This window comes from Mobula hypostoma, chromosome 4, assembly GCF_963921235.1.
Source record: "Mobula hypostoma chromosome 4, sMobHyp1.1, whole genome shotgun sequence".
Lineage (NCBI taxonomy): Eukaryota > Metazoa > Chordata > Chondrichthyes > Myliobatiformes > Myliobatidae > Mobula > Mobula hypostoma.
Window position 1 is genome coordinate 77,467,985 of NC_086100.1, and position 23,929 is coordinate 77,491,913.

Sequence of the window (23,929 nt, forward strand, 5' to 3'; positions counted from 1 at the left end):
ATAAATATGATTCAACGAACATTACAGTTAAATTCCTCCTTTGTACCCAAAAATATGATAAATGTACTCTGATTTTAATCAATCAATTTGCAGTTGTTTTGGCAGAAGATTCAAGAAAAGCCTTTAAAACCTGTTTTTTCCCCCATGGTCAGAGATAATAGCACAGAAGCACATTCATCCACCCCACCTATTGCACATCTGTATTTTGCACTATTACTTTTTAATGCTCATTTTGTATTTTTTTGTATCTCAATGCTTACAGTATTTTTTATTTTGTTTTTGTATTTTAAAGTATATATTTCTGACTGAGCAGCCTTGAAACAGTAATTTCCTTTGTGATAAATAAAGTCTTACCTTATATAATCTTACCTATATAATCAACCATAACTCATCTTTTTGGCTAGGCAGTTCCAACTTTTGATCAGCAGTTTGAGGGTGGAGGATGAGAATTGGGGAAGTCACTACACCTTAACCCTACACAGATGGGTCTTTTACATTGACCACAATCATCTTGTCCTCTGTTACCTAATCCATTTGTTAACTGTTTCCTTTCTGGGTGATTGAACTTGTTTTAGTAATCTTATGACAATCTCTCAAATTATGAGAATCAACATATACTAAATAGGTAAATAAATATTTAATTACAGGTGTTGGTGCAGCACACCAGGCAATGCCTATTGCACATCAAGGACATTTTCAATTGAAATATTTAACAGCGTAAATTGAGTATTCCCTGGAGTTCAGGAGAATGAGGGGAGATCTCATAGAAACATTACAAATGTTAAAAGGCCTGAACAGATTAGATATGAAAAAGTTATTTCCCATGGTAGGGGAGTCTAGGACAAGAGGACACGACTTCAGGTTTGAAGGGCGTCCATTTAGAACAGAGATACGGAGAAATTACTTTAGTCAGATGGTGGTAAATCTGTGGAATTGTTGCCATGAGTGACTGCGGAGGCTAAGTCATTGGGTGCATTTAAGGCAGAGATAGATAGGTTCTTGATTAGCCAGGGCATCAAAGAGTATCAGGAGAAGGCAGTGGAGTGGGGGTGACTGGAAGAATTGGATCAGTCCATGATTGAATGGCGGAGTAGACTCAATGGGCTGAATGGCCTACTTCTGCTCCTGTATTTTATGGTCATATAGTCTGAATACATTTTAATATTAAATATCAGGCCTAAATTAAGGTTAATGAAATCTAGTAGGAGGAATACAATAGCAGAGAATCTCCTGTACTGGATTCATAAACAGACTTTAATTACCAATGCAGAACTGATTTTAATGATACACCATGGCCTCATATTCCTTTGAGCCATAGTTATTATTACAGCAATGTTTTATTCAAGATTCAAAGCAAGAGTAGATGGGGATTTAAACATTTACTGTGCCAGTATCTGAGAAAAAATATCTTGTACTCACTTTTTGTTTTATATGTATACATGTTTTAAGATTATGCAATCCCAGTGTGGCTTGGAGCCTCATCTCTTGATAATGCTTAAATTCATTCATTCTGCATGCAATCAGGCAGGTCTTCAGAACATTGAATTTGATTATGCTGTCTCACTAACAAGAAAAAATAAGCCTTACAATCTTAGATTGTACTGTTTTATATTCACTGCTGTTTTCTCCTTCCTTTAGGCAAACCTGTAATGATAATAACTGAGTACATGGAGAATGGATCTCTCGACTCATTTCTGAGGGTATGGCCTGCTATATAATTAATGTAATGACATTTTTTATTATTGAAGTGATAATGATTCACCCAAAGGAGAAGCTAGACTTTGCCTAAGTAATTAAAACAAATGAAAATGAATTGTTACAAATGGATGTTTCCTGTTTAATTTACAAATCAAGAAGGATGTTTGAATATGCGTACACTTTGCCCTAACTTCTTTTCTGAATATTGTATCGCATTGAATTATATTGGTACTCAATTATAGCTTTCCTTCACCATTGTTATTAGCTGCAACATTTGGAATAATGGAGTGAATTCCGTCTTTCATTTTCATGTCCTATCTAGAATTTGCCTCCTTCCACTCCTCACCCCCAAAATGATGATTTCAGCTTGGTAATTGTTGAATGAGCATGCTCAGTTAAGTTTTCCTTTAGATTTTTTTGTTGTTCAAAAGTTCAAAGTAAATTTATTATCAAAGTATATGTATGTCACCATATGCAACACTGAGAATCATTTTCTTGTGGGCATGCTGAATAAAACCAATAACCAGAATAGATTCAATGACAGACTGGACCAACAGGGCAGGCAACAAACTGCGGAAATACAAAAAGAAAGAAAAATAGAAAGAATAATAAATAATTAAGCAGTAAATATCGAAAACATGAGATTCCTTGAAAGTGAGTCCATAGGTTGGGGGAACATTTCAGTGATGGGGCAAGTGAAGTTATTCACTTTGATTCAAGAGCCTGATGGTTGAGGGATAATAACTGTTCCTGAACCTGGCTGTGTGAACGAATCCCTGAGGCTCCTGTGCCTTCTTCCTGATGGCAGCAGCAAGAAGAGAGCATGACTTGTGTGGTGGGGGGTATCCCTGATGATGGATGCTACTTTATTGTGACGACGCTGCATGTTGATAATGGGCTTTTGCCGTGATGGACTGGGACATATCCACTACTTTTCCATTCAAGGCATTGGTGTTTACTAGAAAACCTACTTGGGTTTAACCATTTAAAGATGCTCAAACTCTGCCAGTCATCCTTTGGCTACACAATTAGCTCAAGTTACGATTATAGCTCATTTGCCATGCACCATGCCAAGCTTAGGACATAAAGGAATTATGCTTTGAATTAATATATATACACAGTGGCCACTTTATTAGGTACACCTATACACCTGCCCGTTAATGCAAAGAATGTCAACAGCAAGAATGTGGCAACTCAGTGCATAAAAGCATGCAGATATTGTCACGAGGTTTAATTATTGCTCAAACCAAATATCATACCATGGAAGAAATGTGATCTACGTAACGTTGGATGTGGAATGATTGTTGGTGCCAGATGCGATGGTCCAAGTAGCTCAGAAACTGCTGATCTCCTGGGATTCTCATGCACAGCAATCTCTAAGAGTTTACAGAGAATGGTGCAAAAAAGAGACATCCAATGAGAGCAGTTCTGTGGGGAAAAATGAGTTCTTAATGAGAGAGGAAAGAGGGAAATGGCCAGACTGGTTCAAACTGACAGGAAGGCGACAGTAACTCAAATAATCACACGTTACAACAGTGGTCTGCTGAAGAGCATCTCTAAATGCACAACACATCAAACCTTGAAGCGGATGAGCTACAAAAGCAGAAGATACTGAACATGCACTCAGTGGCCATTTTATTAGGTTGCAGGAGGTACCTACCAAAGTGTATACTTTCTTTGCAATCAGTCATCTTCCTCTCTCACTTCCCATCTGATTTCCTGCCACAAATAATATGCCAGCTGCTATGAAGACAGGCATTGTTTAAAATCCTTTGTGATTAAATATTTAGACAAATTTCGTAGCAATTTAAATAAATAGTCTGTAACAATCAAATACTAGATGGAAAATATATTTTCATTCAAATATACAGTAAGCTGGTTACAAGAGGACAGGACAGGAGTGAGGTGTATATATTTATTTATTGACATACTGTACAGAATAGGCCCCTCCAGCCCTTCAAGCTGTCCAGCAACCTCCAATTTAATGTTAGCCTAATAGCTGCATAATTTACAATGACCAATTAACCCATCAACCAGTATATCTTTTTGGACTGTGGAAGGAAATCGGAGCACTTAGAGGAAACCCAGCGGTCACAGGGAGAACATACAAGCTTCTTACAGACAAGAGTGAGAATTGAACCCAGGTCACTGGTACTGTAAAGCATTGTGCTAACCACTACCCACTGTTAACACGAAAGCCAGTGAGTTTCTGTAATGACTTCCAAAATTAGTCTCAAATCAAGATGTCACTTCTTTGTCAACCCTACATTGTCTGGGCTCAAGTTAATTACCACAAGAAAGTAACAAATTTGAGACTTCAATTAGAAGTAAGTGACTCTAATACCCTTTAGGAATTTTCCAACCTAATTTAAGTATATGGGAGCCCCAGGGCTAATAGCAATGTTGCAGTTACTGTTTTGATAGGAATGGGAAAAAGAGGATAAGATGAGAGATGGTATTGATCATATCCTTCACTCCAAATCTCCCCTTCTTGTTTGGAAAAAGGCAGGTATCCATGATTTCTGATGTGGACTTAACTCCAATATTCTAGTATGTTCTGAAATCCTGACAGTTTGACATCTGCCTCACTCAGATGTGTGAGCCAGGGGTTTTAGTGTGAGTTAAATATGCAGCCAGATCTACAGTCAGGATAGGTTTGAGAATCAGATTTAGTGAATTATTATCACTGACATACAGTACCTGTAAAAAGTTTTCACACCTCCACTTTGAAGAATACATGTTTTATTGTTTTAAAACATTGAATCACAGTGGATTTAATTTGGCTTTTTTTTGACACTGATTAACAGAAAAAGACTTTTGTGTCAAAGTGAAAACAGATCTCTACAAAGTGATCTAAATTAATTACAATTATAAAACACAAAATAATTGATTGTTAAGTATTCAACCCCTTCAAGTCAGTATTTAGTAGGTGCACCTTTAGCAGCAATTACAGTCTTGAGTCTGTGTGGATAGGTCTCTATCAGCTTTGCACATCTGGACACTGCAATTTTTCCCAATTCTTCTTTACAAAACTGCTCAAGCTCTTCAGATTGCATGGGGACAATGAGTGAACAGCCCTTTTCAAGTCCAGCCACAAAATCTCAATTGGATTGAAGTCTGGCCTCTGATTTGGCCACTCCAGGATATTAACCTTGTTGTTTTTGAGCCATTCCTGTGTAGCATTGGCTTTATGCTTGGGGCTATTGTCTTGCTGGAAAACATATCTTCTCCCAAGTCACAGTCCTCTTGCAGACTGCATCAGGTTTTCTTCCAGGATTTCCCTGTATTTTGCTGCATTCATTTTACCCTCTACCTTCACAAGCCTTCCAGGACCTGCTGCAGTGAAGTATCCCCACAGCATGATGCAGCCACCACCATGCTTCATGGTAGGGATGGTGTGTTTTTGATGATGTGCTGTGTTCAGCTTACGTTTAGTCTGATGGCCAAAAAGCTCAATTGTGGTTTCATCAGACCATAGAATCTTCTTCCATCTGACTTCAGAGTCTTCTACATGCCTTCTGGCAAACTCTAGCTGAGATTTCATGTGAGTTTTTTTCAACAGTGGCTTTCTCTTTGCCACTCTCCCATGAAGCTGTGACTGGTGAAGCACCCGGGAAATAATTGTTACATGCGCAGTCGTAGTTTGTAACTCCTCCAGAGTTGTTATAGGTCTGTTTTTGACATTGAGTGTGGGACTTCAGGCTTCTGTGCCTCTTCCCCAATGGTAGGAATGAGAAGAGGGCATGTCCCAGATGAAAGGGTCTTTAATGATGGATGCTGTCTTCTTGAGGCACCTTGATTGTGAAGATGTCCTTGATGGCGGGGAAGGATGTACCTTTGGTGGAACTGGCTGAGTCTACAACCTTTTACAGCCTCTGGTGATCCTGTGCATTGGAGATTCCATACCTGGCAGAGGTGCAACCAGTCAGAATTCTCATCATCCTACATCAATTGAAATTTGCAAGACTCTTTGGTGCCATATCAAATTTCCTCAAACTCCTAATGACACAGAGCCGTCTTTGTGATTGCATCAATGTGTTGGGCCCAGGATAGATCCTCTGAGAAGATAGTGCCCAGGACCTTGAAGCTGTCGTCCTTTCCACTGCTGACTCCTCATTATGGACTGCTGTGTATTCTCCCAGCTTCCCCATTAACAATCAGTTTCTTCGTCTTGCTGACATTGAATGTGAGTTTGTTGTTGCTACACCTTTCAAACAACTGATCTTTCTCACTCCTATACACCACCTCATTGAGGGGGCTGCAAGTTTTGTGGACCGAGCTGTGATTAGATATGTGTCAGCTTGTCTAGACAACTCACTGAGTTCTATTTCCTACTCCCTGTAAATGCCCCACAACTTAGTTCCCACTCAATTAAACTCAGCGAATTCACGAAAAATGTATTATTTTATTGTGTAATGTAAATAGGAAGTGAAATAAATGTATTACCAGGAGTAATAACCGATAATATGGAAAATTAGCGATGTCTCATGGGTGCTAGCTTATCCAGGTTTTACTTTTATGGCACAGTTGGCAGGCTGCTGCTTTGCATGGAGTTACAGATTGGCATGTTCTCGGTGTTGGATAGACACGTAGAAAATGAGGTTGACTAATTTAAGTAAAGGACAGCATGCAATTTGAATAATGGAACTGGATTCCTGCATTAATCTTAAACAACTCAAGATAATGTGCTTTTGAAATTTAATCAGTATAATTCACAACTGTTTCATATGCAAGGCTTAACATAACCAGCTGAGTAATGATTATAGATTTTATAATTTATTCATGAATGAAAATTGATCAATAGCTCCTCAGTAATTCAATATTATCACTTGAAATTAGTGTATGTATTTTCATGCAGCTAGACCCATATTTCTACTTCATTTGTACTGAAGTCTGTTCCGTAAACTTGACCTCGCACTTCACTGGTAATATCCAATAGCAAGATAAATAATGATATTGCTGTGAGACAGATTTCTGTCATGCAAAACTTGAACTAGACTCATTCAGTGCAGTGCAGTTGAGTGCAAGGTATGTTATTTAAGAGAAAAAGCTTGTAGTTGTGCCTGGACCAAAGATCTTCACAGCTCACTTCCCCAAAGATGCCAAAATTGATTTATTATTGCCAAATGTACTGAGGTACAGTAAAAACTTTGTTTTGCGTGCCATCCATGCAGATCATTCCATTGCCACAGTGCAGTACTTGTCCTAGAGGAGTTCTGCATATTTTGAAATATTCATAGAAATGAATTGTTTAAACATGTTGGCAATCACTAATTTGTCAATAAACTGTGGAATTATTAGCCACTAAGCAGGAATGACATTGAAGCCTAGAAGTTGTCCCACTTAGGTCAGATAGGAAGTCGCCTCACCCCATCTGCATTGGATGCATTGGTATGCACCATTATAACTGCCTAGATTCTTGATTAACTGTGCAACCTATCCATCCCAGTAGTGATAGCTTGGTCATTCTAATGGCATTTACGAAAAAACACCCACTGCTGAGAGGATACCGTTCCGTACACCACCTAGTTCAGATGGAAAAATCCATTTATTTTTCATTCTTTATTGATCTTTCTTTCATGGTTGGACTCTGTGTAGTACACCTTTTTATGAAGATGAAATCCAGTCATAAAACTACATTAAGGCTAGCAGCTCTTCCATGAACAACCAAGTGCAGCTGGCAATTGCCTACAACATGACTACCATATCAACCTTCGTACTGCATATTCAAAGTAGGGAATGTGCTCCTATTAGCTATAAGAAACATGAAGACCCATTGGGAATACGGCTCGACCTTCAGTTACAGGTTCATTCTGTAGAGGAGAAAGAAGTGTGACGTTAAAGTACCTTATGGCCTTTATCATGTATCAATAGCCTTGTTGGACGATGATGGAATTCAGAGAGTGTATATCGAGTACATCAGATGTCCACATGAGTGGAGACGTAAGAGCTGCAAATGCTGGAATCTGGATCAACAGACAACCTGCTGAGAAACTCAGTGTGTCAAGCAACATCTGTGGGAGGAATGGTCGACATTTCAATTTGAAGCCCTTTCTCAAGACTGGGAGCGGATCTTGCCTCTTCACCCTCGGTCCTCATGTAAGGGTTTGACTCAAAATGTTGACAAATAATTTCCTCTCTCAAATTCTGCGTGACCTGCTGAGTTCCTCCAGCAGTAGCTTGCTGATCCATATGGGTGAATGTAATGTCCAGAACACTTACATAAAAATTGCCAATTGAAATGGATTTTAAGACATCCACAAAGGTTTTAAAGTACATTCCATCTACCAGTGCCTAACCAACTGCATATCCAAGATAAATATTGTTTCACTTCTTCAGTTTCATTTTGCCCAGAATTGTCCTCTCTTCAAATTGAAACAATTCAAAGTTCAGAAATTCTACAGCAAATGAGTTTCTTTGTCCCTAACCAGTTTTCAAGTATGTTATTGAAGAAACTTTTTTTAACCCAAGAGTATCACTTCTATTCAAGTTCATATACTGCTACAAGTGGTGCATTACGTGATTCTCGCAGGATTTAATAGCACATGCTTCCAAAGTCAGCCTTGAAACAAGCTGAGAGACCACGTGAGGTTTTTAAGACTAGACTTTTAAGAAACATACTGTGTTTGTATTTGTCTCTCTTCAGCTTTGTAGATAGTTTTATTCCTTCTAATAGGTTGGTACCTGATATAAAGATGACATTTTTGATTAACTGTTTTATAATTATGTGCAGAAGCATGATGGACAATTCACAGTCATTCAACTGGTCGGAATGCTCAGAGGAATTGCCTCCGGGATGAAATATCTTTCAGATATGAATTACATTCATCGGGACCTTGCAGCAAGAAACATTCTAGTCAACAGCAATTTTGTCTGCAAGGTTTCAGATTTTGGGTTGTCACGCGTGCTAGAGGATGACCCGGAGGCAGCCTATACAACTAGGGTGAGTGGATGGATTGAGCTAGAGTTTCTAGCACTTCAAAGGGTGATGCCTGATTTAAGTTATTGGATCCTGTCAGTGTACCTCAGTTTAAGCACTCACAATGTCAGAAGATGGTGTTCAAATCCAAAATCAAAATTCAGATGACATAGTTCTCCACTAACAGAGCAAGACAACAGTACAGGGAAGGTCTATAAAGTAAATCCAAGCCACCTATTATAACAATAACCATATAACAATTACAGCACGGAAGCAGGCCATTTGGGTCCTCCTAGTCTGTTCCAAACTCTTACTCTCCCTAGTCCCACTGACCTGCACTCAGCCCATAACCCTCCATTCCTTTTCTGTCCATATTTCTATCCAACTTAACTTTAAATGACAACATCAAACCTGCCTCAACACTTCTGCTGGAAGCTCGTTCCACACAGCTACCACTCTCAGAGTAAAGAAGTTCCCCCTCATGTTACCCCTAAACTTTTGCCCTTTAACTCTCAACTCATGTCCTCTTGTTTGAATCTATTGATAGTAGATAGTCCATAATAGATGGACCTTCCTTCCTTTTCCTTGCATAGTCATTGGATTATCATTAGTTCAGGACCATCATTTTGGTTTGACCTAGGAGTCTCAAACAAAATCTCTCTGCTTAGTTTTAGCAATCTAATAGAAATACACAAGAGAATTGTGGTCAACCTGGAGTAGAGAAGCAAGTGCTTCCAATTAATTACATTCATTTTATAAATGACTGATTTTATGGAGCCATGGTTACTTACACAGACCAGTAAACCTGATGTGGAGAAACAGTATCAAGCAAAAAGAAAAATTCTACCCATTGACCTTGTATAAAAGTACGTTACTGTTTAAGTCCACAATCTGTCATTTCATATCCTCCCCACCCCTCACCTTGTAAATTAATTCTTTTTATGTCCAGCTGTCTGTCAGATGTTACTGTTGAATCTGCTTCCACTTTTTCCTGGCACCATATTGGAAATGTACTCTTAAAGTTAGACCCCAGGCATTGAAGTGTAAAAGCAGAATGCAATTTTTCAAACAAAATGTTAATAGAAGTATGGTATTAAAAGGCTGGGATAAGGTAGGCCCTCGAAAGTTCCTTCAAAGTATGAACTTATTATGCTGACCATAGCTGATAAGAGCTTATAGTGTTAATTAAATCAATAAGCATGAGAGTGTAAATTGACTAATTCTATTACAAATTAGTCAACAAATGTGAATCAGAGTCATAGAGCATGAACATAGGCCCTTCAGCCTAACAGTCATGTCAGACAAATTATCATTGAAGCTCCATATTCCGTTTGTCCATATTCCTCTGAACCCTGCTAGGCTATGTACCTCTCCAACTATCTTTTAAGAGTTATTATTTTACTTGTTTCAACCATTTCCTCTGGTAGCTCATCCTTAATGTAGATTATATATATCACTTACTGTGTTAAAAAAAAATTGTGCCTCATGTTTCTATTAAATCACTCATAGGAACCATGGGAAAAAGACTAAGTGCACTCATCTTGTCTGTACGCCTCATGATCTTATACACTTCTGTCAGATCACCTTTCAGTCTTTATTTATTGTTTGTTTGTTTGTTTACTTATTTATTTACTTATTGAGATACAGCACCGACTAGGCCCTTCCAGCCGCACCAGCCAGCAACCCTTCGATGTTAATCACGTAACAATTTACAATGACCAATTAACCCACCAAGTGGTACGTCTTCGCACTGTAGGAAGAAACCAGAGCACCTGGAGGAAGCCCACATGGGGGTGGGGAGAACGTACAAACTCCTTACAGCCAGTGGTGGGAATTGAACCTGGGGTCACTGGTACTGTAAAGCTTTGTGCTAACCACTATGCTAACGTGCTGCCCCACGCCCCAAGGAATATTGTCCTAGTCTATCCACTTGATCCTGATAACTCAGGACAAGATTTGCTCAATGCAGATGTTACAAACTATTTATGCATGATTTAAATGGAATATCTGCATCTCAAGCATTTTGCCTACATACATTTTCAGGGAGGAAAGATACCTATCCGATGGACAGCCCCAGAGGCTATTGCTTACCGCAAATTCACTTCTGCCAGTGATGTGTGGAGTTATGGGATTGTTATGTGGGAAGTGATGTCATATGGAGAAAGGCCTTACTGGGAAATGTCCAATCAGGATGTAAGTAGCAAAAACACATGCTTGGCTATGGATTTTTAAAAAAATGTATTATGTTTTTTTTAAATGTATTATCACTTATCCTTGTGATATTCTACATTACATTACAGCAAGAGTCACCAATACATATTTCTACCTTGCCAGTTTGCTCCCTTCCCTTTAATCAGGATTTGTTCTCAAGAGAACAGTTCATTCTCTTAGTACATCAACATTGTGTCCATTTTTGATGACCTTCATTTCAATGTCACTAGGTTGCAAATTTTCAATGACTTTTCTCGCCCCATTGACTGAACGAATGAATGTATTACCTCTCCTTATTCACAATAAACTAAACGTTGCTCATGAGATGGAACGGGGCACCTCAGCCTGAGTAGTGGCTAATTTGTTATAAAGGACAGGCTAAGAGAATAATATTTAGGCTCACCAAGGTAGCAGGTGATTCAAAAGCAAAGTTTCAAAAGAGAAAATATTAAATTCTGCTAAGTTCCTAATACAAATTTGCCACAGTTCAATGGTTGTGTTATGTAACTCAGTAGGCAGAAAGGAACATGTGAAAGTGGGTGATAATTGTGCCAAATAAATATTTTGAGATTAAAAATTATATTTATTGAAAAAAGAATTTAGATAGCTAATTGCTAAGTTAAGATAAAATACTATAAGCCACCTCCAAGGGACTACTCAGACTGATTTCTGGAAGGACTGGTTGAAGCCTGTATATTGTATTTTTGAATGGTCATCCTGGTCCTGCAATGAGATCAGAAACTCTTCAGCAACAATGACCTCTAATGAGCCAACAAGTCTCTTCATCAAGATCAAAATATTTTATATATATTTGAAAGTTGGATGACTGCCATTATTGACAGCAGCTTCTTATAGCCAAATCTATTTTAACAAGTTATTTTTCTCTTAACACGTTTTTTCCATAGGCTGAGCCAAATCTTTCCAAACAAAAAGTTTCTAGAATTGTTTAAGCAACTATTTCTTATTACTGATACCATTATAAGGGCATATTATTCAAAATCCCAGTGGCTCATTTGAATACTTACTGCAAAGAGATTATTATTAGCAGTTGCTAATTAAGAATCAGTTCTCACCTGTATTTGCTGATCAAGATGCTACCAAAGAATTGCATAACCTGCTGCATCTATTAAATTTGTCTCTATGCACATGTCAATAGTTAATCCATTCTTCCAGAACACTGAATAAAATTGTCAAAAGTATTTTCTTATTAATTTTCATATTATTAATATTTTTACAATAGTTTGGCAATGCTGTGCTTCATTTCATTTCTAACATATTCTATTTTATTTATTAAACACAAACGTGTGAAAAGTGCCTTAGTTCTTTGGGATGTGTAACTTGCAAGAACTAGTAAATGTATTAAGTGAAAGTCGGGATAAAAACTTTTGCATCCACCACAGGTGATAAAAGCAATAGATGAAGGATATCGCCTGCCTGCACCAATGGATTGTCCTGCTGTGCTTCACCAATTGATGTTGGATTGCTGGCAAAAAGCACGTGGAGATAGACCAAAATTTGGCCAGATCGTGAACATTCTTGACAAGCTGATACGAAATCCTAGTTGCCTCAAAACATTAGCTAATGATGCAGCTTGGTAAGACTAATCACTAATAATATTGAAATAGAAGTCTAACTTTTCAAAGATCAAAAGGACAAAGGTGATTGAAAGAAATTAGTTTGAGATAGAAAGAAGTGCTTCAACTTCTGACAATTTTCTTTTGTGTATACACAGGTCAGGCAGTATGTTACAGGATCCATGTACTCCAGACACTTCCACCCTCTCTACAGTAGATGAATGGCTTGATGGTATCAAAATGGGCCAATACAAAGAGAATTTCTCATCAGCTGGTTATGCCACATTGGATACTGTTGTGTACATAAACAGCAGGTATTGTAAGCAGTGATGCTGAAGCAATGGATTCCTTGTTTTAAGATCTTGAGTCTTTCATTTAAGTGTTTCTAAAAGTATGACTCCACCTTTACATTTAACTATTTTGTAATCACTATGAATCTTTGATCTTATAACCCATTAACTAAGCTCGTCAAGCTCAAGTTCAGATAATACCTGTAAATAATTTGAATCATAGTATTGTTATAACATAAAAGTAAGTTAGTACAGAAGACCATTTGGCCTATCTCTGCCAGCTCCTGCTAAAACAGTTCACCTGTCTCTTACTCAAGAAAATTCAGCAAAATATTTTCTCTCAATTGCCCATCCAGTGTCCTTTTGAAGACTGACTGATTCAGTTCCCACCAGGCAGTAAACTTTAAATCCTGACAGACTATACAAAAGTTTTTTTGTCCAATTATGTCTTTGTATCTCTTGCCCAAAATGTTAAATCTGTTTATTTTAGGCCTGGATCTATTTGATAATGGGAAAACATCCTTTTGTTTGCCCTTGACAAGACTGTATACCTCCATCAAGTCTCCCCTCAACCTATTGTTCTCCAAGGAGAACAATACCAGATTCTACAACCAAACATTTTAGCTGTAATCCCTCTGCCCTGGAGCCATTCTAATTAATCCATTTTGTAACCTTTCTGGCCTCTTCAAATCATTCTTAAAGCATGATGACCAGAATTGTTTAACCAGGTAGATTGAGAGACCAAACCTCAAAACTGACATTTATTTAACCATTTCGCAATCCATTTCTCAAATTGCGCTGTGGGTTAATGCTCTACTTTGGAAAATGGGAAGCTTGTATACAAAATTTTTGTTTTTCATTTAATATTTCATCCCTACAATCGCCAAGATCATTTTCCATAGTGAATACTAAAACAAAGTATTCGTTAAGTATCTCTGCTATCTCCTCTGGTTCCATACACATTTTTCCGCTATCACACTTGATTGGTCCTATTCTCTCACGTCTTATCCTCTTGCTCTTCACATACTTGTAGAACGCCTTGGGGTTTTCCTTAATCCTGCTAATCAAGGCCTTCTCATGGCCCTTTTTGGCTCTCCTAATTTCATTCTGAAACTCCTTCCTGCTAGCCTTATAATCTTCTAGATCTCTATCATTGCCTAGGTTTTTGAACCGTTCATAAGCCCTTCTTTACTTCTTGAATGCGCAAGTTAACTCTGTGGTTAAGAAGGCATATGGTGTATGGCCTTCATCAACCATGGGATTGAGTTTAAGAGCCGAGAGGTAATGTTACAGCTTTGAGTGCCCTGTGGACTTGGACCCCAAGATCCCTCTGATCCTCCACACTGCCAAGAGTCTTAACATCAATACTATATTCTGCCATCATGTTTGACCTACCAAAATGAACCACCTCACACTTACCTGGGTTGAACTCCATCTCCCACTTCTCAGCCCAGTTTTGCATCCTATCAATGTTCCGCTGTAACCTCTGACAGGCCTCCACACTGTCCACAACACCCCCAACCTTTGTATCGTCAGCAAATTTACTAACCCATCCTTCCACATCCGCATCCAGGTCATTTATAAAAATCACGAAGAGAATGAGTCCCAGAACAGATCCCTGAGGCACTCCGCTGATCACCGACTTCCATGCAGAATATGACCCATCTACATCCACTCTTTGCCTTCTGTGAGCAAGTGAATTCTGGATCTGCAAAGCAAGGTCCCCTTGCATCCCATGCCTCCTTACTTTCTCAGTAAGCCTTGTAGGCTTATCTACATATTATGTCAGGAAACCTTCCTGAACACACCTAACAACTCCGCCCCATATAAACCCCTTGCTCTAGGGAGATGCCAACCAATATTTGGGAAATTAAAATCTCCCACCATGACAACCTTGTTATTATTACATCTTCCCAGAACCTATCTCCCTATTTGCTCGTCTATGTCCCTGTTACTATTGGGTGGTCTATAAAAAATACCCAGTAGAGTTATTGACCCCTTCTTGTTTCTAACTTCCACCCACAAAGACTCAGTAGGCAATCCCTCCATGACTTCCTACTTTTCTGCAGCCGTGACACTATCTCTGATCAGCAGTGCCATGTCCCCACCTCTTTTGCCTCCCTCCCTGTCCTTTCTGAAGCATCTATAGCCTGGCACTCTAAGTTACCATTCCTGCCCCTGAACCATCCAAGTCTCTGTAATGGCCACAACATCATAGCTCAAGGTACTGATCCACGCTCTAAGCTCATCCGCTTTGTTCATGATGCTTCTTACATTAAAATCGACACACCTCAAACCATCGGTCTGAGCGTGTCCCTTCTCTATCACCTGCCTATCCTCCCTCTCGCACTGTCTCCAAGCTTTCTCTATTTGTGAGCTAACAGCCGCTTCCTCCATCCCTTCAGTTCGGTTCCTACCTCCCAGCAACTCTAGTTTAAACTTTCCCCAACAGCCTTAGCAAACCTCCCTGCCAAGATGGTTCCCCTCGTATTCAAGTACAACCCATCCTTTTTGTACAGGTCAAACCTGCCCCAAAAGAGGTCCCAATGATCCAGAAATCTGAATCCCTGCCCCCTGCTCCAATCCCTCAGACATGCATTTATCCTCCAGTTCACTCTATTCCTATATTCACTGTCGTGCGGCACAGGCAGTAATCCCGAGATATCTACCTTTGAGGTCCTGCTTCTCAACTTCCTTCCTAACTCCCTGTAGTCTGTTTTCAGGACCTCTTCCTTTTTCTTACCTATGTCATTGTCATCAATATGTACCACGACATCTGGCTGTTGACCTTCCCACTTCAGGATACCGTGGACATGATCAGAAACATCCCGGATCCTGGCACCTGGGAGGAAAGCTACCATCCGCGTTTCTTTCCTGCTTCCACAGAATCGCCTGTCTGACCCCCTAACTATAGAGTCCCCTATTACGGCTGCCTTCTTCCTTTCCCTTACCCTTCTGAGCTAATGGTGCTAATTTCACAAGAAATATACCATGGATGAACTCTTACTATTTTTATGCTGGACTGCAGTTTGATGATAGATTTATTTTGAGTTGATGTGTAATTTTGTAACATTTGTAACAAAACTCTAAACTTGGTCACAAAACCACGTACAAGAGAAGTGCTGTCACTAAATTTTTCACATTAGCAAAATGTTGTGTGGTTTTAGCATGCAGTTTTGGAATGGCTACCTTGTATTTCCCAGTCCCTCTCTTCATTGTCAGTGGGAGATTGGGGGTTTCTCTCTGATATTCTACCCCACCATCATTAATTGGTCACACTCTCAATGAAAGCAGTGTTAGGTAGTCCTGGCACATAGTTTAGCATCTCTAAAGAATTTGCTGTACAATTCACCGTGGCATACCTGCCCCTCAACCTTTAAATATTGAATAATCCAGTCTGCTTCCTAACTGCATAATGCTAATCACTTACCACTTGTTCCCCTGTGGCATTCATTATCAATTCCTCCTTTACATAGCAATTCATGGTTTTGAAAATATCATTAAACTTAACTGTTGCTATAGCAATTCCGCATTGCCTTGGTTAATATGCTTTGGTTCCATTTTAGTTTCCCTCCTAATAGGGTTTGAATTCTACCTTAACTTTCACCATTTCCAATATAGACTTGGTACAGACAATTCCCCTCAGTACTAGCTTTGCGAAATCCCATCTTTTAGTTAGATGTTACATATTTCGTGCATTGTAGTTTCGTTCCTCACCTTCAAAAGTCTCCGCAAACCTGAAATTTTCAACTTATTTTTTGGTTATTAGTGTGATCTACAATACAAACTCATTTAAAATACTGTTAATACAGTGAAATGCATGATTTTTTAATATTTTCATTACCACTCTTGGCTTTTTCATGTTTAAAGTCTTGCTTTCATTCTAAATTCACAGCTATTTATATAGTTTGGTGCCTCACCTAGAGAGATAAGAGCATCTGTAGAATATATATACAAAATATTGAATCAAGCTGGTGGTTTTAATTTGTCGGTCTGATTGACTTCTCTCTTTTTAGTGACCTCTGCAGAATTGGAGTAACATTAGTTGGGCACCAGAAGCGGATCCTCTGGAGCATTCAGAACCTTTACACCATGGCCAACCAGATACATGGAACACACATTCAAGTATAACAAAATCGCCGCAGCAAAGCAGAGTGGTTGGACTCTTTGAGAAAAAGAAAGCTACTGAATGCCCTGCTTTCTTCCTGTAAATGACTGCTCTTTTATCACTAATGCAGAGAAATCAGCCTTCCTTCAAAACCCACACCCAGCATTTATACAGCATGCAATGGCATTCCCAGCAGCAAGATAATTATCAGCACATTTCACTCAAACTTTGCAATGAGAAAGAAAAAGATGTGCTGAAAAGTCATGGTATGATTCATTGCAGGGAAAAGGGTAGCTTTTTAAACGTAGACTTCGTGCTCTACAGATGATACTTTACAATAGCCATCTCATTTCTTATTGTTTTATTTTTTATCTAAATCTCAGTGATAATTGTGAAAAGAAGCTCATTACTGGTACAAAGCAGCTCAACGAGCTCAGCAGCTGCTAGTATAGTAAGTGAATATTCCATTCATGTGTTATCCCATGCAAAGAGTTGGGAGTAAGATTCAGTTCCAGGTTTGAAAATAGCTTAAATGAATGACTGCTGGATGACTAAATAAATGGAATATATAGAATCAGTTGCTCGTGCTCAAGTAGATCAAAACTTGGCTGTATTTAGGGTTTTTATTCTAAATTAGAAGCCACACTGAAGACAAGTACAGAGTTAAATGGTTAGGAAACCCAAGGTCAAGTTAACTGAAAATTATTGCTTAGGCAATTCTAAGGATGGGTCTTCAAGGCTTATTTAATGTTTAATGGGGTATGCCCAAATCTTATGAATTCAACAATATTAATTTACTGAGCCAAGTGTAGGTGATTAAATCCTTAACCACTAATTATTAAAAAGGAACACCTGTCATATAATATTATATGCAATAAACCCACGATAGAATTCAAATTAAGATCTGAACTCAAATTACAAAATGGAGTTTGGATTCTAGGTTCAACATATTGAAGGTGAGCTTATGTGAGCTATATTGGTGGAAAGTGAATGGCTGACAAGTGAGAGCCTTGAAATTATACAGAAAAGGGACCGAATCTGGTGATGTACAACTGTTGAAGAAACTAAAAGAATAGTTAAGTAATTTCAGATTTCAATTTTGATTGTGTTACAAAAAAGAGGATTTCTCTCAAAAAAAAACAAAGCTTATTTTGCTGTCGAGTTAAGAGCCAATAATGATACAGGTCTGTTGACTGGAACACTAGACATTCAAATTGCTTGTCTTTGATGCTATCATTTTTATGTACCATGTATGAAATATCTTAAACCCACTGTATCAAGCATAACTTTCTGCATTTATTAATTTCTCAGACATGGACAGTATTTATTGTCTATCCTTACCTGCCCCTGATGAGAGTGTGATCCATTACTTTCTGTGACTGTTTTAATCCTTCTGATGATGGAATTCTGCGGAAGTTCCAGGATTAAAAGCCCAGCAACAAAGACGGATTGGCACGATAGTTCTAAATCAGGATGCTGTACAACTCGGAAGGGGAACCTGTAGATATGGTGTTCCCATGCAACTGAAGCATGTGTTCTTGATAGTGAAGGATATGGGAAGGTGGAGTGTCCTGGGTAATTGCAATCACATTTTGTGGATGATGCACACGGTGGCTAAATTGTGGAACTGCACGAGGTATAATGCACATTTAAATAGTCCATCAGTTTAGCTATACCATCATGTATTTTTTTTCTTTCCAGTTACTACATTCAGAGTTAGAGTTCAACAAGTACATAAGGAGGAGAGGTGTAGGCAATGCAGATTAGTGCCCTGTCAATCTAATATTCACATAGGCACATATGCAAATCAAAGGAAATGTCAGCAGGAATAAGTACCGAGGAGAAGAAAGATTGAAATCAGTCACACTGCAATCATTTTTAACTATGATTTCATATGAAATACAAAGCTACAACCATTTATTTTTCAGTCCCGATGAAGGGTCTCAGCCCGAAATGCCAACTGTTCATTCATTTCCATAGATGCTGCTTGAGCCGCTGAATTCCTCCAGCATTTTTTGTGTGTTGCTATCTATTTTTCAATATCATTAGCTCTCATCCTACTGCACGCTAAGATAGGGACAGGGCAACGATAAACCTTATCTCTCTTTGGGTCTCATTGCTGCTCAGAATTGCCATTACGCAAGTTTCTGAAGATTGAAATATCTTTTTCCTCCCCCTCTCAGCCGACATGAGCACCAGATTTCTTTCTGTACCTACTAAAATCCGAAAAGGAGAAGCATAGGAAAGGGGAGTTAAGAAGGGAATCATTGGAGAGTTAAGTCTGGAACTGTTGAACATAAAGGATTGTCCTGTTCTGTAGAAGGTAGTTATGTCCAGTTTACCACCATTAAGAACATATTTTTTATATCTTTCCTGTCTCTAAAATAATCAACTGTACTTTCTACAATCTTCTAAGGCTCATACAAGTAGATTCCAAACAAAACTCCATCAACAAATATTATTAACTGAGCCAATTATATTTATCACTTTAGTATAATTAATTTAAATGTTACCAATACTTTTTTAAACAAACAGTCACAAATCAAAGTTTGAAGTTAAAAAAGACCTGCAGATGCTGGGAATCACACTAAAATGGAAAATACTGGAAAAGTTTAGTAAGTCAGCCAGCATCTGTGGGTAGAGAAACAGTCAATGCTTCAGATCTGTGACCCTTCATCAGAACACACAAAGGTGACAGACCAGAAATAATGGCTGTTTCTCTCTCCAGAGATGCTGGTGGCTTGCTAAGTTTTCTCGTATTTTCTGATTTCGTTGCAAATAAAAAGTTGAATAATTATTTTCTGATCGTTTGTTAATCTTTATCTCTATAGATCAGGGGTTCCCAACCTTTTTTATGCCATGGATGCCTACCATCAACCATGGTGTCCATGGACCCTTGGTTGGGAACCCCTGCTCTAGATTCATTTCGATGGATTATGGTCAGAAAGAGCAAAGATTCTTCTGTGAATCTTCGTTCAAAAAAAGATGTACTTCTAACTGTTAGCAATGGAGACTACACCCAAAGCCTGCAGGAAATAGTTCCCCATGTAAACATTATGAAGTTATGAAGGTATAATTTGCCTTAATTACATCATTTCCAAAGGATGTATTGAAATGGTATTATGAAGCTCAGCTGTTTCTTATGTAAAATCCACAAAATTAAGTTCATAGCTTGGAACCAAAATTGCATATATTTGGGGAGGAAGCTAAACAGTGGGTTTAGAAAATTTTTTAATGAAAATATTTGTGGACTGTCAGTGAGAAAAATTCTAATGATTCTCGAGCAAAATAGGAATTGTTGAAAAACATCTTTTGAATTACTTTGAATATTACAAGGTGGGCACTCTTTATATTAAGCACCAGTTAGAAATGTGGCTGCATTAAGTATCAATCCATCCCACAAATGTTAACTGTGGCAAAGAAGTGATGAAAATTGTGCAAGTAGTTATATCTGTTTAAGGTCACCAACAGCTAAGAGTATTACAAGGCCATGAGTCCCAAATTTACAGCATAAACCTATTGGAATGCTTGTATAATTACATTTTTTTCAGCAGTTTTAAAACTAAGATGTCACAAGATCATGCTTCATCCACACCTCTTACCCAGGTGTGACTTAGAGTTGCTACGTACCCACATTATTGCATTAGAATGAAGCTGAAACAGATTTACGTCAAGTTGGTCAATCTGTGTAGTGTATACCATCAACAAAGAAACAAACAGTAAGGATAAATGGGTGGAGAGATCTGTAAAGGATAGGACAAGACTGAGAAATGTAGCAGATAAGGAGAAAATAAGATGGTTGAATTTAATAAGAGCTACTGATTGCACCATGTTCATCTGACTTTTACAAATTCATATTTTAGTTCATTCGAGGACAAACTGAATAGTGAAAGATTCTTCAAGGTAATTTTACTTCTTTCAGGTTTCATTTACCTGTCGATTTACTCTCTAGGAAGAACAGACGAGTTTTTAATATACAGAGCTCCACCATTTTGTATCTGCATCATGGCAATAGCAGAACAGGAAACAAATATTGTACCATATTGTATAAAATGTACAGCGTAACTGACTTAAGTATAGAATGTTTATAATTGTGAATTTTTAAAATTACTAAAAGCTGGACCAGTTCCATCAGTACCTGCAGAATACCTGAAAAAATGGCTTCCATTTGGAAAAGTCTGCATATTTGAGAAGAAAGTAACATTTGTGATAAATGAAGGGTAACAACTCTCCTTTGTGATAAATTTTTATTGAAGGCACTTAGGACTGTGCTAATCAAACAATTGTATTTGGAGGCTGAACACAACTGGGTGACATGACATTGAATCAGTTGTATTGCGTTTAATCCAGAGGTGTTCTCAAGTTCACTTACTATCTGAAATTATACATTAAAGACTGCTTCATGACTTCATGCTCAGTCCTGAAGAAGGGTCTCGGCCCAAAATGTTGACTGTTTATTCATTTCCATAGATGCTGATCGACCTGCTGAGTTCCTTCAACATTCTGTGTATGTTGCTTCATGACTTCTAAGTACTTTAGAATGTTTAGTCATGTAGGACACCAGATAAGTCCTGCAAAAATAAAACAAATACAAATGTGCATAGGATAACAGTGGTACTAAAATTATTTTCTGTTCCTCTGTCCTCATCTCAGATACTTAGCAAGTTATTACAATACAAAGATTAGATAACCTGAGCTAGGAAGCAACACGAGTAAAGTGATGGTCACTAAGGGGTATGGGGAAAATAAGAGGAAGGTTATTTGGAATTCTCACTCTGGACACTAGTTTTACTGTAGCATCTTGCAAGGTCAGTTCTTCTGGCATTATTTCTATAGGTAGGCCACACGTGCCATGGAAATGAGGGTTAGCAAGTATTCATGGATTTGCCTAGAGTTATTAAAGGGCTTTTTCTCTTAAGAAATAGAAGCAATTGGCGTTTCAGCCTTTTGCCACTGCTCATGTCAGTTTAGTAAAGAATTTTTGTAATTGAGTAACTTCCTCGTAAAGTGTTGGAACATTCTGAGCAATGAGAACATTTACTTTGAAACTATTTGATGACTGTCTCAATGCTTTTTATTGTTACCTGTTCTTCTTGTCATCAGCCCAGTCTGTTGGCACAGCTCTAAAGGCTGATGAACCTGGTCGCAGATGAGTGTGTGTGAGATACGAAACTGTGGCCTTTTTGCAATGTATGTATTAATTTATGCTTCTTAATTTGTGAATCTTATTCTCAGTTTGCTGTATCTAGTGGCCATTGTTCCTCCATATTGCTCCAAGGAGCTTGCTGGTGATGCATCAGCTTGGTTTTCATTTTTATGTCGCTGTAATAAATATGCAAATATTTTTGATTTTTTTTCCACCTACAAGACTTCTGTCTCCAACTTATTCTACTTGGTGTTGACTGACAGAACAAGTTTCTGCAATCAAGTAATCTTCTTTTTCCTAATAGTGTTCAGGATTCCCACATGCAGGACACACGTTTAGTAGAAAGATGTTTCCTTTGATCCATACACTTCATTTGCAAGGAAACTTTTTCACCCAACTGGCCACATCTTTGCCATTGCTATTTGAATTCAGGTTGCCCGAAGTGGTTGCCCTTCAGCTTATCGAGTTTACACCAACTATCAACCTTGTATGTACACTAATTCTGCATTAATACTTTCTTTAAATTCTTTTCTCATTCTCCTCATTCTCCCTCACCTCATTTACTATCCCAATCACCTACAGATGAGTGGACAACTGACCTACCAATCTGCATCTCTTTGTGATGTGGGAGGTAACGAGCATCTAGAGGAAGTACACATGCAAACTCCACAAAGCAGCTGCTGAATTCCCTGCTCCACTATGCTGTTTCTAATTTAGCACATTAATACTGCATGAACAAGATGCCAAAATGTTGTATATCACGGTATTATCAAAGACTCACGAGAATCCAGAGACATTTCCAGGGAGCCAGCATTCTTCTGAATAACGTAAGGAGCTAAGACAGTTACCGAATTACAAATGTGAGACTGAACTCAAACATTGCATAACTTCTGAGAACTTACAGTTATGGAAGGCAGATTCATATGTTAAAAACCTAGAGAAAAATATACATTCTGCACTCAGAATTATGTCAGAAGAATCATATTGATTTTGTTTATGTAACATCAAGCAATTCACGCCAACCAGCAAGGAAAATTGCCTGAATATCTTCTGCCAGTTTCTCCAGTAATCGTGCAGGCAAGAGCTTTTGGTGAAAATTCCTGGGAATCCTATTTACGTGGACCTAAACACAGAAGTTAGTAAAACAAACACAAATATAACTTCAGTTGTGGTTACCCATTAGTGGTCCATCTTGACAGACCAAAAGCAATGAGGAAGGTGCCTAAAAGCACAGACAGAGCAGTGAGGAATAATTAAAGGTTTATGTTTTAATTTAAAAGTTCTATTTCCTCTCGTTTTATTCTTTTTGATGTACCCTGATTTAGAATTTGAGCAAGTTATGAAATGTTGGTAGTGATGAAATATAACAGAAACAAATAAATACAACTAATTAATTAAAACTAACAATGTGTTGCAGCTTGCAACATGGGAGAATCCCATTGTGGTTAGTGACCACATCTGCAGCAAGTATTGACTGCTTCAGAAACACCAACTCAGGGTTGATGAGCTACAGTGCGAACACCAGCATAGCTAGAGGGGGAGATTTACCTGGACACGGTCCAGGAGGCAGTTACACCCCTTAGATTAATTATTTCTGAATTGGCAAATGGTTAGGAACAAGGCAATGTGACAACAGAAGAGGCAGTTAGGGGTATCTGGAGGCTAGTTCCAGAGAAGCGTAGTTCCTAACCCTGTCCAACTGGTATGAGTTATTGTGCCTTGTTTGTACAATGGTGCAAACTGTCCATAGCATCACAGTACAGGGAGTCTTTCAAGTTGGACAATTATAGAGAAAAGAAGTGGCCATTTGGGAAAACATAGGGGAATAAACACTGTCCCCTATCTGCAACAGAATCCTGAAGGCTGTATTATCTGCCTGATTTTTTGGGTAAGGATATCTCTTCTGGGTTGGGTGGTGGGTGGAGGGGGAGGGGGAAGTGGAGAGCCAGTTGGTTTAGCCCATGGATGCACTAATTTGTAGAT

At 38.4% G+C, this 23,929-nt stretch overlaps 1 protein-coding gene across 1 annotated transcript in view; it reads left to right on the top strand.

Moving 5' to 3' along the window:
- The window catches only part of LOC134345414 (ephrin type-A receptor 3-like), a 380,595-nt gene extending 358,439 nt beyond the window's left edge, over nucleotides 1-22,156 (top strand). The window contains exons 12-17 of the mRNA XM_063046042.1: nucleotides 1,639-1,700; nucleotides 8,432-8,641; nucleotides 10,661-10,810; nucleotides 12,229-12,422; nucleotides 12,561-12,716; nucleotides 16,709-22,156. Of these exons, the coding sequence (XP_062902112.1) occupies nucleotides 1,639-1,700; nucleotides 8,432-8,641; nucleotides 10,661-10,810; nucleotides 12,229-12,422; nucleotides 12,561-12,716; nucleotides 16,709-16,823 (887 nt within the window). The 3' untranslated portion in view covers nucleotides 16,824-22,156. The remainder of the gene's footprint in view (nucleotides 1-1,638; nucleotides 1,701-8,431; nucleotides 8,642-10,660; nucleotides 10,811-12,228; nucleotides 12,423-12,560; nucleotides 12,717-16,708) is intronic.
- Nucleotides 22,157-23,929: the final 1,773 nt, after the last annotated feature.